Raw genomic sequence first — 17,178 nt, 5'->3', positions numbered from 1 at the left:
AAACACCTACCAAGCAACGAAATCTCTAACAGATCCCTACAAGCAACGAAATCTCTAACAAATCTCTACAACAGAATCAAAAGGCAGATTGGGAGTAAACAAAAATTGGATTGTTTGACTCTAAAACTACATAAGACGGATACTACTTCTCAATAAGATCATGGCTCAGCTCAAAGCTAACAAGTCATTGTAGCCTATGGACCTCAGAATATTCAACACTGATCTGGTTATTTCTAAAGTATCATGCCCCTGCCAATTCTAAAGCTCCACGTTTCTAGATATGAACTTATATAATTAATAACTTCATATTTCCTTTAAGCGTTAAAGAAAAGAGAAACGATGAGATAAGAGATGAAAAGAGAATGAACTGCTAATTTAAAAAACCCAATAATCTAAAGTTCCAAGGAATAAATGCTATTAAAAGAAAATATGAAGGACTTCCCTGGTGGTCCAATGGTTAAGACTCTGCACTTCCACTGCAGGGTGCACAGGTTCGATCTCTGGTCAAGGAATTAAGATCCTGCATGCCGCGAGGTGCAGCCAAAAAAAATTAAAATTAAAAAAAAAAAAAAGAAAGAAAGAAAAAATATGAAAGAACTAAATCTCCAAGGAAAAGCTATTAATCAACTCAAATAGTTATTGAATTCCTACTGTGTAACTCTTACTAGGTACCAGAAACATAAAGTTTAGTAAGACACAGTCCTGCCTCCCAGGTACCCATGATCTAAGGGGCTTACTGACTAGTCAGCAACACACTATACAGTAGCATCTCCATATCCTCTTAAAACTCACCAACCAGTTGGACAAATACTGTTGTCAGGGAATTAACAGTCAAGTGGGAGAATTCAACTGCCAAAAATAAAATCATCTGGCATACCAATAGCATGACTGAAACTGACTTTACCTTTTCAAAAGCAACATCCTAATGCCTGTCCAAAATAGAACTAGAATCAACCTGATATCTAACATACTTAAATTTTATTATTACAAACCCAGATTTCAGGGATGTTCTTATTCAGATAAAAGAGCTAATATTTTCTACCTCTTGAATCACTTCCTTTGAATGATTGTGTTACCACATCTAGTTCCTCTGCCTCAATTTTTAGTTCCCCTTTTTCCCAGTTACATGACTCCACAGCCCACTTGCCACCAGCTATCTCTGCATTCCTGTCAGCCTCTATTTTTAGTGTCAACATAAAGACCAGATTTAAGCAGCTCTCAGGGATAGTTCCTTCACTAGATGACAACATACATTCCACACCTACCTGCCTGAGGCACAGGGAACACTGCTGGCAGGGACTGATTGTTCTTCTATATCTTTTTGTTTTGTATCTACATTAAAAAATACAACTTAGGCAGTCACATACACTGCTCAAGGGAGTGAGTGAAAGATGATGAGAATGTTAATTATAAAGAAGATAACAAAGATAAAACATTGACTATGTGTCAGGTACTGTTCTAAGCAGTTTACCTTATTTAATCATCACTACAACACTCCAGTTTACAAATTAAAAAACGGAGGTACTTATAGTGACTAAGAAATTTGATCCATATCACATAGCTAGTCAAGTTCCCAGAGCAGTTCACTGAAAATCATTTAACCCATCACATAGCTGAACCATAGAATAACAGTTCACTTCAGGTGAAAAAGAAAGAAGACAAGGAGTGGCAGATGTTAGAATCAACAGAGGAAAAAAGAGAGAATGAAAGAAAACAAAGGAGAAGAGAGAGGCAAGGAGAACTCCATTCCCTGTTCAGTCTATAAATCCTCTACCTCATTTCAAAAGTCATCCTAAGACTATTCCAAGGACTTCGGGGACCAATTTAGAGAAGAGATTTGAATAGCAATGGACTCAGTCCTTTAAAGGTTCTACTTCCACTCCATCTCAAAAAGATCCAGACTATTCTAGAAAAATCTAATCAACCAGTCTCCTACTAAAGAGGGTAACAGAGGGTGAGAAATCTCATAGGGATTAGATTTGCTATGCCTTCAAAAAGCTATGGTTTAGAAACCAGCCTGGGTCTCTCAAGTTCTACAATGATTCTAGGCCCTTCCACAAGTGCTACAGTATGAAAAAGCATGGCTGAGGACCACATTAAGCTTTGGTCAGCAACAATTCTGGCCCTTCTATTTCTCACCTAATGTCATTAAGCAAATCGCTTGCACCCAGAAAGAAAAACCAGTAAATCCTTTGCATAGTACCTAGAGTATAGGCGTACACACACACACATCACACGTACAGATACAGTTAATTCTTCTTTTCTAGCTTCACATAAATGAGAAATAGGAAATATATACACTTCCTAGTGTAGAGGACAGTAAGACAGTAGCCCAGAAAGGACTACAAAGGTTTTGAGGAGCAACCTTCTTCTCTAAAAACTCTGCTGTCCACCATCAAACATAAGGCCATTATGCTGCCTGCATCTGCCTCACAAGATCGGGTGTTGCTCCAGGACCTTGCTTCAGACATACATCATGGGAGACTTAACAGAGGAATACCCGAGCCCCAACTCTCCCATCCTTTCCCCAAGTTCAGAGGACTTGGCTTAAGTACCTACTGTTAAGGATTGAATGCTTGTGTCCCCCCAAAATTCATATATTGAAGCCCTAAGGAAATGTGATCATCCTAGGAAGTGAGGTCTTTGGGAGGTAATTAGGTTTAGGTGAGGTTCTGAGGGTGGAGTCACCATGATGGGATTTATGTCCTTATAAGAAGAGGAAGATAGACTAGAGCTTCCTGCTTCTGTCACCACATGAGGACACAGCAGCAAGGTGGCCATCTGTAAGCCAGGAAGAGGGCCTCCACCAAGAACCAAATCTGCTGGCACCTGGATCTCAGACTTCCCAGGCTCCAGAACTGACCATATGGAGGAAATGTCTGAGAAAATGGTGAAATGAAAGAGATAATTTGTTAACTTGGCTGAAAGGCTACACAGTTGGTCTGCAAGTTTTTTCAAACTGTCACAAATCTAAAAAAAAAAAAAAATTCCAATACATCACTGGAAAAAATTTTCATGTAAGTGGACCCACGCAGTTCAAACCTGTGTTGTTCAAGGGTCGACTGTACAAAGAAAACTCCAGGCTCAAAGTGGATCGATGGCAGAAAACCAGAGTGAACAGTCTGGATGGAAGCCAAGCTCTCAAGATTAAAAAGTCAAAAAAAAAAAAACAGTCAAGATGGAAGGAAAAACTCATCAGGTTTTTGGTGACCCTCAGCAGAATTCGTCCAAATGGAAGCCTGTCCAATAAGAAGAGCAAATCCACAGGTCTGTGAGGAACCATTATACCAATTTCCATAGTGGCTGCACCATTTTATATTCACACCAACAATGCCAAGGGTTCCAGTTTCTCCACGTTTGTCAATACTTATTTTCTGGTTTTTGATAACAGCCATCCTAATGGCTATGAAATGATATCTCATTGTGGTTTTGATGTGCATTTCTCTAATGATTAGTGATTTGAACATTTTTTCTTGTGCTAACTGGCCATTTGTACATCTTCTTTGGAGAACTGTCTATTCAATTTTTTTGTCCATGTTTAAATCTAGTTGTTTATTTTTTTTTGTTGTTAAATAGTAGGAGTTCTTGGGCTTCCCTGGTGGCGCAGTGGTTGAGAATCTGCCTGCCGATGCAGGGGACACGGGTTTGAGCCCTGGTCTGGGAAGATCCCAAATGCCGCGGAGCAACTAAGCCCGTGCGCCACAACTCCTGAGCCTGCGCGTCTGGAGCCTGTGCTCCGCAACAAGAGAGGCCACAATAGTGAGAGGCTCGCGCACCGCGATGAAGAGTGGCCCCCACTCGCCGCCACTGGAGAAAGCCCTCGCACAGAAACAAAGACCCAACACAGCCAGAAATAAATAAATAAATAAATAATTTGGGGAAAAAAACAACTGCTAAAAAAAAAAAAAAATAGTAGGAGTTCTTTATATATTCTAGATGTTACCCCCTAATTAGATATATGATTTGCAAATATTTTCTCCCATTCCATGGGTTTCCTCTTCACTCTCTTGATATGTTCTTTGAATGCACAAACGTTTTAAATTTTGATGTAGTCCAATTTATCTATTTTTTTCTTTTTTTCCTGTGCTTTTGGTGTTATATCCAAGAAATCATTGCCAAATCCAAACTCATAAAGCTTTTCCCATATGTTTTCTCCTAAGTGTTTTTTTAGTATTAGCTCTTATGTTTAGGTCTTTGATTTACTTTAAGTTAATCTTTTGTATATGGTGTAAGGTAAGAGCTCAACTTCATTCTTTTGCATGTGAATATTCAATTTTCCTGGCACCATTTGCTGAAAAAATATGGAACACTTTACAAATTTCCATGTCATACTTGTGCAGGGGCCATGCTCATCTTCTCTATATCATTCCAATTTTAGTTTATGTGCTGCCAAAATGAGCATTAGATGTCTTTCAAAATTAAAATTATCTTTGGGATTTCTCAAAGAGCCCCTGGAAAATCACAATGATTTATACATTTATCTTATAAAAAGAGAGATACCAGAAATATTTTAGGTTACTTTGATATACTTCATATTCATGAACTAGCTCATCACTATATAAGGAATTCATGAGAATTATCCAATGAAAAGATAATTTTGTACAGATTAAATGTTATTCATATAAAATTTTCTGAGATTGTACATCGTGCAAAATAAACTGACAGGGTCAACAGATCTGTTAATGTCTTCGTTGTCCATGATGTAATCTAAACCAAGCAAAAGTATTAATAAAACTCTTAAGAAAGGAAAAGAAAAGAGATAAGACCATTATGTTTCTCTTCTGACTCATTAATGTTAACTTTAGGTTGAAATTTTCTATGGACATCTTGTACAATTTTTTAAAATATCACTATCAGAGTCATTACAGATATACCAATTACCAAGAAAAACAGTAAGATTCTACATAAAACACACAGCATTTAAATATGTGCTCATCAGCACTCAAGACAGCACACACTCTCAAGAGCAACATTTATCACACACTTATTGTACGTGAGATCTTATTAAACATCAAGCAATAAAATAACGAGCAAGGTCCCCCGCTTTCAAGTAACAGCTATGCACATGCACCTGTATGTTTGTAAACACTTTGTAAGATTCCATTGTTTTGTTATTGTATAACACTCCATCATTTAGGTCTTTTTAAAAACTTTTCTTTTAAGGGATGTTTTTAGACATGAACAAATTTTACTGTTTAGATTTACTTACTGCTAAAATGTCCGCTTCTACAGGCAGTAGGTTTAGGAATGCAAAGAGCTGGACAGTCAAGATGGTATAGACTTGTGTGGCCGACAGCATGAGCATCCCGATGGAGAGCAGCATCTCGCTGTAAAATCACCTGGAAGACAAGCAGATGAGTAACAATAAGTTCTGGTGCACTGTCCCTGAAAATAAGTTATTTGATATATTAGTTCCTGATGTCCAAAAATATCTCTTACATGCTCTTACAAAAATACCTCTTACAAACATGGATTAAGATTAAAATGAAACTTGTACTTCAAAAGCGTAATTGTTTACACAGATTTGGACATTTAGGTAAACACCCAGTGTTAGTCAATACCTACACAACTCATGGTGACTAAGTTCTATGTTTTAGTCACAAAATAAAGATCCTCCCACAGTTCTCAGTTTATAGCACAGCTTGTCTACCAACTCAATTATGGGACAAGCAAGATTTCAATCAAAATAATGATTAAAAAATGCACAAGAACCTTTGATTTAAAAGTTTTTACAAAGAATTTTATAATTTGTAAACTTACTTTTTATTTATTCTTGAATATTGTACCTACATTGGAGAATACTTTTTAAAAATGGCCATTTATTATAAAGTAATACTTTTTGCCCTTTTCCTCCTAGCAATATATACACACCTTTTTGCCTCTCTACATCCCAATGGCAATAGTGCAGCTACCTCTCCCAACCTCATCCAATTCTCTACGTGAATCCCTATCTATCTTACAGAAAAAAGATACCATGAAAGAACTCAATGTTAACCAAATAAGTAACAAAATTCTCATTGGTAAGTCTCAACCAATTGTATAACATACTTCTTAAATGGTGAGAATGAAGTTTACAAAGACAAGGGCCTTTATAATGAATTATTTCATTAAATACTACAAATTCATGTAATAGCAATTTGGATGATGATTGCTGTTGGTAAAGCTCTGGACTTAGAGACTACCAGAGAGACTCACACTGACTCTTTGACACACACTGAAAGAGAAATATCCTTGAATAATTTCTGAACTACCATCTTACAAAGCCATTAATAACAGAGATGAAATAAAGGTGAAAATACGTTAAAAATAGATTTATTCCAGAGACAGAAAGTAAATTAGTGGTTGCCTGGGGATGGGAGTAAGAATCAGGGAGAGAGGGGGGACAAATAGAAATGGGAATGACTACTCATGGAAATGGGGTTTCTTTTCGGGATGATGAAAATGTTCTAAAATTAGATTGTGCCAATGATTGCACAACTCTATAAATAAACTAAAAATCACTACACTTTTTACTTTAAATGGGTAAATTTTATGGTGTATATCTCAATAAAGCTGTTCTTAAAATGCACAGATTTGTTGGTATTAGTTTCTTAGGTAAAATACATTTTATAATATAGCTCTGTTGAGAAAAGAGTTAACAGAGAAGGCCTGAGACTGCTATCCTTAGAAAGGCCTGCTTGCAAGGTTGGCCCTTCACTGGCATCTGAGAACTTAGATTTCAGGAGGGTTCCCATCATTCTCTGATAAGAACAGCTCATTGTGCCTAAATTCTGCAAACAATGTGGTTTATGTTGAATACCTACTTTCTTTCTGGGAGTCTGAAACTTTGGTATATGCTAGGTGGAGGGCGCCTACCTGAACAGCCCCCAGTATAAACCCTGGGCACTGAATCTCTAATGAGCTCCCCTGGTAGACATTCCACATGTGTCATCATAACTCACTGCTGAGAAATTAAGCATATCCCCTGTGACTCCACTGAGAGAGACTCTTAAAAGCTCACACCTGGTTTCCTCTGGATTTTACCCCCTGCGCCTTTTCCCTTTGCCGACTCTGCTTTGTATCTTTTCACTGTAATAAATCATAGTCATGAGTACAATCATATGCTGAGTCCTGTAAGTCCTTCTAGTGAATCACTGAACTTGGGGGTGGTCTTGGGGACCCCCATCATAACCACATTATACAATTTCTAGGCAGAAATCATACCATAAAAACATATAAATCCTTATAAAATAAGGTATAGTTGCTACTAAATTTTGTTAGAAAAAATAAATACACAATATATTGACCACTGACCTGTTTGGGAAACTTAACCTGAATAAAAACTATGACTTCCCTTGTAAAGTTTTGGAATTCCCAGCTAACTCTAGGGGAGGGAGATGAACTGAGAGTTTAGAGGTGAAATAACTCTTAAGGATAGGAATGATAATAATCACAACAACTATAATTGACCACTTACTAACCAGGCATTGCTCTAAGCATGTTATTGAATTTAAGTCATCTAATCCTAACAACACCCTATAAGGTATCATTTCATAGTTGGGGAAAACTTAGGCCCTATTAAGTAACTTGTCCAAGATCAAATAATGAATAATAGCAGAGCCAGTATTCAAACCCAGGCAACCTGCCTCTGAAGTCTACATGCTAAAGCCCAAATGAAAATAGCATCAGTATCCAAGGTTGATGTCTAAAAGGTAGAGTAATGGACCTATGCTTACACGGGTACTCAAGGGCTTCAAACCAATGTTCATGGCACAGTAGCCACTGGAGTATTTACTTCTTTTGCTGTGTGTGTGTGTGTGTGTGTGTGTGTGTGTGTGTGTGTGTGTGTGTGTGTACTTAATAATATGCAGTGGGTTTTGATTATACTTTTTATTGCCTTTTTAAAAATATCACATTCAGGACTTTTTAAAGTCTCTATTTACAAAACTAATTCTTGTTCACTGTAGAAAATGTGTGAAAAATTAAAATCACTCATAATCACCAAATAAAAGAATAACCAGTGTCCATATTTTGATGTATATAACCTCCCATTCTTTTAGTTATGTGTAAATTCAAATATATATTTAGCAAAATTGGGATACACTATACATGTTGTTTTGTTAACTATTCTCTTCACTTACTGTATTATGAATATTTTTCTAATTTATTACCAAATTTGAAAAAATTAAAACTTTCAAACCCTGTACCATAACATCCCCTCAAGAACCCTTACAGACAGCAGTCCATGAGACCCGTTAGGGCTTCCACCTCTTTCAAACACTACTTTTTAAAAAAATCTATCTCATATACTGGGTTCCCATATATGACTTTGATATACAAAATGAAAACTACTGGTCTAAAACAGGATGTATAATGACCACATGATATTTCGTATAAATGTTCTATAATGGATTTAATGGAATCCCTATTGTTGGAGATTGAATTTGCTTCTTCTTATAAACTCTGTAATAAATACTCTTATAGTTAAACCTTACAGGTACATCCTTAATTTTTTTTAGATTAAAGTCACAGAAGTGAGTGGTAGTAGTATAACTGTGGTAAGAATTATGAGATCTAGGGCTTCCCTGGTGGCGCAGTGGTTGAAAGTCCGCCTGCCAATGCAGGGGACACGGGTTCGAGCCCTGGTCTGGGAGGATCCCACATGCCGCAGAGCAACTGGGCCCGTGAGCCACAACTACTGAGCCTGAGCGTCTGGAGCCTCTGCTCCGCAACAAGAGAGGCCGCGATAGTGAGAGGCCCGCGCACCGCGATGAAGAGTGGCCCCCATTCGCCGCAACTGGAGAAAGCCCTCACACAGAAACGAAGACCCAACACAGCCAAAAATAAAAATAATAAATAAATAATAAACAAAAAATTTAAAAAAAAGAAGAATTATGAGATCTAGTATTAGACACACCTAAGTTTATATCTCAGCACTGCCACATCTAACAGTGTGATTCTGAGGCAAAATTATTAAATTGCTTCATCTGTAAAAGGAGATTATTTAGGATTTAAAAGACAACTGTGGTGAATAAATACAAAAATGCATATAAGGACTTAACACAACAGTGAAATACAGGAGGAAAAGAGTTTGGGTGGTGATGCCAGTAGATGAGAGACAATACAGAAGGAGAACTACAGTTAGTGGAAGTGAGAGCAATTTGGGAATTTTTTCACTTAATGTTTGTAAAACATTCTAGTGGACATGTAAACAGTGATAAACAGAAGTCAGGAGCTCTACCAAGGCATAAGAGAGATTTAGGAATCATCAACAAATAGGTGATAACTAAAGTAATCTTAATGTAAAAGTAAAAATTAAAAAGAGAAGAGAGCTAAAGAAAACTCTGATTATCTAAATTTAAGTAGAAAGGGAAAGCAGAGAAAAGAAAGAGAGAAAGAGATTGATTTCACAAAAGCCAAGAAAAAAAAAGAACTTTAAAATGAATGTGGGGGAAGGAAGGCAGTTAATCAACAGAAGTAAATGTTGGAGAAGATGCAAAAAGGTCTACAATTTTCACATTTTAAGATTCTGTCCAGGGAATTCCCTCGCGGTCCAGTGGTCAGGACTCTGCGCTTTCACTGCTGAGGGCCCGGGTTTGACCACTGGTCGGGGACCTAAGATCCCACATGCCGCACAGTGTGGCAAAAAAGAAAAATTGTTTAAAAAAAGAAAAAGAGTCTGTCCAAACTAAACAATTTAAATTTCCAGTAATCGAACAGGTGCCCTTGCTCTTGCTCTGATCAACTCACTGTTTCAAGAATGCACCCTGCTGTTGCCAGCACTAAATCTTCATTCGTGTATTATCCAGAAAATGAAATATACTCTACCTACAAAGAAAAATTTAGGGAAAAACTATGAATCTTATAAAATTGCATGCAAAATTTTATGTATGTATAGATACATGCAGTTTCTTGAAAAAGGTCCATGGTTGTTAATGCAGTCTCCAAAAAAAGCACAATAGGTTTTTTTTGTTGTTAAATCTTCCCTTCTCCAAGAAGTTTTCTGGAAGGAAAGGTTAACAAGCTTAAATCCTTTGTTACTTTCTCCCAGCACTTAAACTACTGGGTTGGGATAAATATAGACTGTCAACTGTATCACTAGGCAACATTATTTATTGTAAAAATGACTTTCTAATTGGTGAAAACTGTAAAGACTGTATGTAGGTTAACTGTAAAAATCCTTGAGAGACACCAAGCAGGTTTCTAGAGATGTATCCATTGCCACCATCTCTGATCATACCTAATTTTGCCTTCTATTTGACAAAATTCTACTACTAATTATAAACAAACATTTTATATGAAATTAGCTACTTGACTCTGTCTAAAGGGTTTTCTAACTGGCAAATTCTCATTCTACTTTCCATCAGTCTATATCACCTAAGATGTATTCTTGCCAAAAATATTTTAACCCAGTTCTAACAAGCCTTTAGCTCTAACTTCAAGTTTACAAGAAATACATGGAATAGAATTAAATAAGTAAAATAAGATGGATGTGTTACTTGAGGGCATTGCACCAATTTCTATAAAATTAAATGGAATAAACAAAACAGTGTAGGGGGACAGAATGGGAGAACAGCATGAGACTGTTGTACATTAAAAGAGATAAAAAACATTACATCCAAATGCCAAACACAGGTTCAAGCAAACCAACAATAAAAATACAATTTAGGAACAAGAGGGACAATGTGAATGTAGTCTAGATATTATATAAATTTTTTAAAATAATTGTTGATTTTCTTAGGTATGACGACAGTTTTGTGGTCATATGAGAAAGTCCCTATTTCTAGAGCTGCCTACTGAAATGCTTAGGAGTGAAATGTCATGATATCTGTAATTTACTTTAAAATTCTCCAGCCAAAAAAAATAAATAAACCAAAACACTAATCAACATTAAATCTAGGAGAAGATTATATTGAGGTTCATTATACTATTTCTCTACTTTTCTAGATGTTTGATAATTTGTATAATAAGTTTTATTAATTCAGTGAAGAAATAACTGTTTTAACTCTTCAGTGACCTTTTTTTAGAAGGCCTTCAGCCTCATTTTTTTTAATATGGTATAATACACACAACATAAAATTTACCATTTTAAACATTTTTAAGTGTAAAGTTTAGGTTAGTGACATTAACTACATTCAAATTGTTGTGCAACCATCACCACCATCCATCTGCAGAACTTTTTCCTCTTCCCAAAGTGAAACTCTGTACCCATTAAATACTAATGTCCCATTCCCCCTCCCCCTAGCCTCCAAGCAACCACTATTCTACTTTCTATCTCTATGAATTTGACTACTCTATATCAGGTGACTGATATAAGTGGAATCACTTTATGTCTATTTATGTCTGGCTTATTTCACTTAGCATGTCTTTAAGATTCATCCACACTGTAGAATATGTCAGAATTTCCTTCTTTTTTCAGGCTGAATAATATTCCATTATATGTACTTACCACATTTTGTTTATCCACTTATCCATCAATGGATGCTTTGGTTGCTGCCACCTTTTGGCTACTGTGAACAATGCTGCTTTGAACATGGGTGTACAAATATCTGAGTCCCTGCTTCTTTCGGGTATATATTCAGAAGTAAAATTGCTGGATTATATGGTAATTCTATACTCAATTTATTTGAGGAATCACATACCATTTTCCACAACAGCTGCACCTTTTACATTCCCACCAGCAATACACAAGGGTTCCAATTTCTTCATATCCTCAACAGCACTTCTTATTTTCTGTTTGATAACAGCCATAGTAATGGATATAAAGTGGTATCTCATTGTGGCTTTGATTTGCACTTCTCTAATGATTAGTGATGCTGACCTCTTTTCATATGCTTATTAGCCTTTTGTATATCTTCAATGGAGAAATAATTATTCAAATCCATTGCCCATTTTTTAAATTGAAGTATAGTTGATTTACAGTGTTGTGTTAGTTTCTAGTACAGCAAAGTGATTCGGATGTGTGTGTGTGTGTATGTATATTCTTTTTTCAGATTATTTTCCATTATAGGTTATTACAAGATAGTGAATATAGTTTGCTGTATAGCCCTATACCATATGACCTTGTTGTTTATCTATTTTATATATAGTAGTGTGTATATGTTAATCCCAAACTCCTAAGTTATCCCTCCTCCCTCTACCTTTCCCTTTTGGTAACCATAAGTTTGTTTTCTATGTCTTTGAGTCTATTTCTGTTTTGTAAATAAGTTCATTTGTATCATTTTTTTTTTTAGATTCCACATATAAGTGATATCATATGATATTTGTCTTTCTCTGACTTACTTCACTTAGTATGATAATCTCTAGGTCCATCCATGTTGCTGCAAATGGCATTAATTCATTCTTTTTCTGGCTGAGTAATATTCCATTTGTGTGTGTGTGTGTGTGTGTGTGTGTGTGTGTGTGTGTGTATACGTGTGTATATATATATCTACACACACATATATATACACACCACATCTTCATTATCCATTCATCTGTTGATGACACTTAGGTTGCTTCCATGTCTTGTCCTTTGCCCATTTTTAATCGGGTGGTGGTTATTGTTGAGTTTTGAAAGTTCTTTATATATTCTGCATATATTTCCCTTATGATATATATGATTAAAAAATATTTTCAGGGCTTCCCTGGTGGCGCAGTGGTTGAGAATCTGCCTGCTAATGCAGGGGACACGGGTTCGAGCCCTGGTCTGGGAGGATCCCACATGCCGTGGAGCAACTGGGCCCGTGAGCCACAGCTGCTGAGCCTGCGCGTCTGGAGCCTGTGCCCTGCAACGGGAGGGGCCGTGATAGTGAGAGGCCCGCGCACCACGATGAAGAGTGGCCCCCACACCACGATGAAGAGTGGCCCCCGCTTGCCGCAACTAGAGAAAGCCCTCGCACGAAACGAAGACCCAACACAGCTAAAAATAAATAAATAAATAAATAAATAAATAGAGTAGCTATTAATTAAAAAAAAAAAAAAAACCAAGATTATAAAAAAAAAAAAAAAATATTTTCACCAATTCCATGGGTTGCCTTTTCACTCTGCATAGTGTCCTTCGATACCCAAGTTTTTAATTTTGAGGAACTAACTCTTGATTTTGTTAATTTTCTACTGGCCTTGTGAATTTGAGAACCTTTGAACTGGGGCTGGTACATGTGGTTATCCATATGGCTTAAGGGCACAGATGCCAGTTACTCATCTAATGCTGTTCTGGTAATTGCAAAATTTAAAAACTTCCCCATGCAGCAGAGTAAATCCTAACCTCACATTTAAGTCTGTGACAATACCATGCAACTCATCTACACAAAACTACATTTTAAACTTCATTTTACAGATGCAGATGCATTTAGTTAAGTGTTTAAGACCAACATTACTTTCAGGAATTTGCTTTCCAAATAATCTTTAATTCTGAAGGTAACTCACATTCTGACATCAGCTAGTTCAGTACCAAATAACACTCATAAAACAGCTAACCATCGCCATAAGAAAGCCTCTGAATAAGCTCATATTCCATTGGTTCTCAGTCTACTCTTGTGTATCACTGGGATTTCAAAAACTTGACCAAAATGCCCCACTGCTAAAATAATGGTAATCTTTTCCTAATTTGAAAAAAGATTTAATAGGTAGTAATTTCAATTTATTTTTCTCCATAAATGTATCTTATACTACAAAACACATCAAAAAAATATGTACTATAGAAAGCATTAACAGAAAAAATACCTGAACAGCTAGTTAACTATTTTAGTGTAAAATTTATAATAGCCAAATCACATTGCATTTAATAGATGGGTTTTTTTTTTTTATAAATGTGCTCATGGTCATGTATGTTTATTACATATATAGGGTACTATAAAATTTCCTCCAAAACAGTGTTCTCAATTCATACAAGTAAATATATCAATAACTTCATAGTACTCCTTAAAAAGCATCATGATTTCCAAGAGTTCAACTGAGAACTACTAATATATACTACACTTAAGTTTCCATAAAGCATAGTTTTTTTTTGTTTTTTTTTGCTTTTAAGTATTTGTTTATTTATTTATTTATGACTGTGTTGGGTCTTCGCTTCTGTGTGAGGCCTTTCCCTAATTGTGGCAAGCAGGGGCCACTCTTCATCGCGGTGCGCGGGCCTCTCACTATCGCAGCCTCTCTTGTTGTGGAGCACAGGCTCCAGATGCGCAGGCTCAGTAATTGTGGCTCACGGGCCCAGGTGCTCTGCGGCACATGGGATCTTCCCAGACCAGGGCTCGAACCCGTGTCCCCTGCATTGGCAGGCAGACTCTCAACCACTGTGCCACCAGGGAAGCCCAAGCATAGTTTTTAATGCTTTTAAAGAAACGGTTGAGAGACTGTCATGAGGAAAAGTGAAAAAAAAAAAACGACAACAGGGCTTAACTTTTTAAGCAAAAATAAGATACCCAATAGTTCTTTGCAAGGAAACTGAAGGTTGCCCAGCTAATTTCTCTAACATGAAGCCATCTAAACTAAAAAAAAAGCCTCATCTAAGATGTTTTACTTTTACTGTCAACCAATTTTTTTCAGATTCCACAACAATTTGATTTTTCCAACAAATGAAATAAGCAAAATTTTAATTTTAAAAGGTTAGCAAACAGGTTTCTCCAAAACATCAATTCTTTCCAACCTCTGAGACTCATACAAACTATTCCCAATGTTTAGTGTGTACCCTGATCCCAAAACCAGACAAGGACAACACACAAGCAAAAAAAATTATAGGCCAATATCTCTGATGAACATAGATGCAAAATCCTCAACAAAATACTAGCAAACTGAATACAACAACACTTTAAAGGATAATCATAATCAAGTAGAATTTATTTCAGGGATGCAAGGACAGTTCAACATTCACAAATCAATGTGATACATGACATTAACAAATGAAGATAAAAACCATTTGATCATTTCAACAGATGCAGAAAAAGCATTTGACAAGATTGAATACCCATTTATGTAAAAACGCTCAATAAAATGGGTATAGAAGCAACGTACCTCAAAATAATAAAGGCCATATACAACAAACCCACAACTAACATCACACTCAACAGTGAAAAACTGAAAGCTATCCCTCTAAATTGTGGAATAAGACAAGGATGCCCACTCTTGCCACTCTTATTCAACATAGTACTGGAAGTCCTAGCCAGAGCAATTAGGCAAGAAAAAGAAATAAAAGGCATCCAAATTGGAAGAAGTAAAACTGTCACTAATTGCAGATGACATGATTTTATATATAAAAAACCCTAGGGGACTTCCCTGGCAGTCCAGTGGTTAAGACTTCACCTTCCAATGCAGGGGGTGCAGGTTCGATCCTGGTTGGGGAGCTAAGATCCCACATGCCTCAGGGCCAAAAAACCAAACCATAAAACAGAAGCCATATTGTAACAAATTCAATAAAGACTTAAACAATGGTCCACATCAAAAAAAAAAAAAATCTTAAAAAAATACCCTAAAGACTCCACCAAAAAACTATTAAAAATAATGAACTGATACAATAAAGTTGCAGAGTACAAAATCAATATGTGAAAATCTACTGCACTTCTATACACTAAAAACAAATTAGCAGAAAGAGAAATTAAGAGAACAATCCAATTTACAAACACAACAAAAAGAATAAAATATCTAGGAATAAATTTAACCAAGAAAGCGAAAGACCTGTACACTGAAAAACACTGTTGAATGAAACTGTAGACACAAAGAAATGAAAATATATTCCATGCTCATGGACTGAAAGAATTAACACTGTTAAAAGGTTCATATTATCTAAAGCAGTCTACAGATTCAATGCAATCTCTATCAAATCCCAAGGATATTTTTCACAGAAATAGAACAAAAAAATCCTAAAATTATATGGAACCACAAAAGACTGCAAATAGCCAAAGCAATTCTGAGTAAAAGAACAAAGCTGGAGACATCATGCTCCCTAATTTCAAATTATAATACAAAGCTATAGTAACCAAACAGCATAGTACTGACAGAAAAACAGACATAGATTAATGGAACAGAGCTGAGAGCCCAAGAACAACTCCATACCTACATGGACAATTAATTTATGACAAAGGATCAGAGAACCACAAGGGAGAAAGGATAGTCTCTTCAATAAATGTTGGGAAAACCAGACCATATGGAAAAAAATGAAACTAGACCACTATCTCATACCATACACAAAAATCATCTCAAAATAGATTAAAGACTTAATGTAAGACCTAAAACCATAAAACTCAACAGAAGAAAACATAGGCACTGCACTGTTTAATATCACCCTTAGCAATATCTTTCTGAGTATGTCTCCTCAGGCAAACGAAACAAACAAAAACAAATGGTACTACATCAAACTAAAAAGCTTCTGCACAGCAAAGGAAATCACCTATAAAATGAAAAGACAACCTAGTGAATGGGAAAATATATTTGCAAATCATACGTCAGATAAGGGGTTAATATACAAAATATATAAAGAACTCATAAAACTCAAAAGCAAAAAACCAAACAACCCAATGTAAAAATGAGCACAGGATCTGAAACGTCAATTTTCCAAAGAAGACACACAGATGGCCAAAAGGCACTGAAAAGATAATCAACATCACTATTAGGGAAGTGCAAATCAAAACCACAATGAGGAGACTACAAACCAAGATGGCGGAGTAGAAGGACATGCTCTCACTCCCTCTTGCGAGAATATCAGAATCACAACTAGCTGCTGGACAATCATCGACAGGAAGACACTGGAACTCACCAAAAAAGACACCCCACATCCAAAGACAAAGGAGAAGCCACAATAAGAAGGTAGGAGGGGTGCAATCACAGTAAAATCAAATCCCATAACTGCTGGGTGGGTGACTCACAGACTGCGGAACACTTATACCACAGAAGTCCACCCACTGGAGTGAAGGTTCTGAGCCCCACGTCAGGCTTCCCAACCTGGGGGTCCGGCAATGGGAGGAGGAATTTCTAGAGAATCAGATTTTGAAGCCTAGTGGGATTTGATGGCGGGACTTCGACTGCACTGGGGGAAATAGAGACTCCACTCTTGGAGAGCACACACAAAGTAGTGTGCGCATTGGGACCCAGGGGAAGGAGCAGTGACCCCAGGGGAGACTGAACCAGACCTTCCTGCTAGTGTTGGAGGGTCGCCTGCAGAGGGGGGCGGTGGCTGTGGCTCACCGTGGGGACAAGGACACTGGCAGCAGAAGTTCTGGGAAGTAC

At 36.7% G+C, this 17,178-nt stretch overlaps 1 protein-coding gene and 1 non-coding gene across 3 annotated transcripts in view; both read right to left on the bottom strand.

Moving 5' to 3' along the window:
- Positions 1-17,178, bottom strand: part of RNF13 (ring finger protein 13) — a 157,503-nt gene that overhangs the window by 114,324 nt on the left and 26,001 nt on the right. For both annotated transcript variants that reach the window (XM_068546088.1, XM_068546087.1), the window contains exon 2: positions 5,210-5,339. In XM_068546088.1, the coding sequence (XP_068402189.1) occupies positions 5,210-5,323 (114 nt within the window). In that variant the 5' untranslated portion in view covers positions 5,324-5,339. The remainder of the gene's footprint in view (positions 1-5,209; positions 5,340-17,178) is intronic.
- On the bottom strand, positions 4,296-4,402 carry LOC137766913 (U6 spliceosomal RNA). Its single transcript, XR_011074440.1, has one exon. It is a non-coding gene; the product is annotated as a U6 spliceosomal RNA (small nuclear RNA).

The sequence above is a fragment of the Eschrichtius robustus genome, chromosome 6, assembly GCF_028021215.1.
Source record: "Eschrichtius robustus isolate mEscRob2 chromosome 6, mEscRob2.pri, whole genome shotgun sequence".
Taxonomy (NCBI): Eukaryota; Metazoa; Chordata; class Mammalia; order Artiodactyla; family Eschrichtiidae; genus Eschrichtius; species Eschrichtius robustus.
Note: the sequence above shows the minus strand (reverse complement) of the source record. Positions and strands in the feature narration are given on the sequence as shown.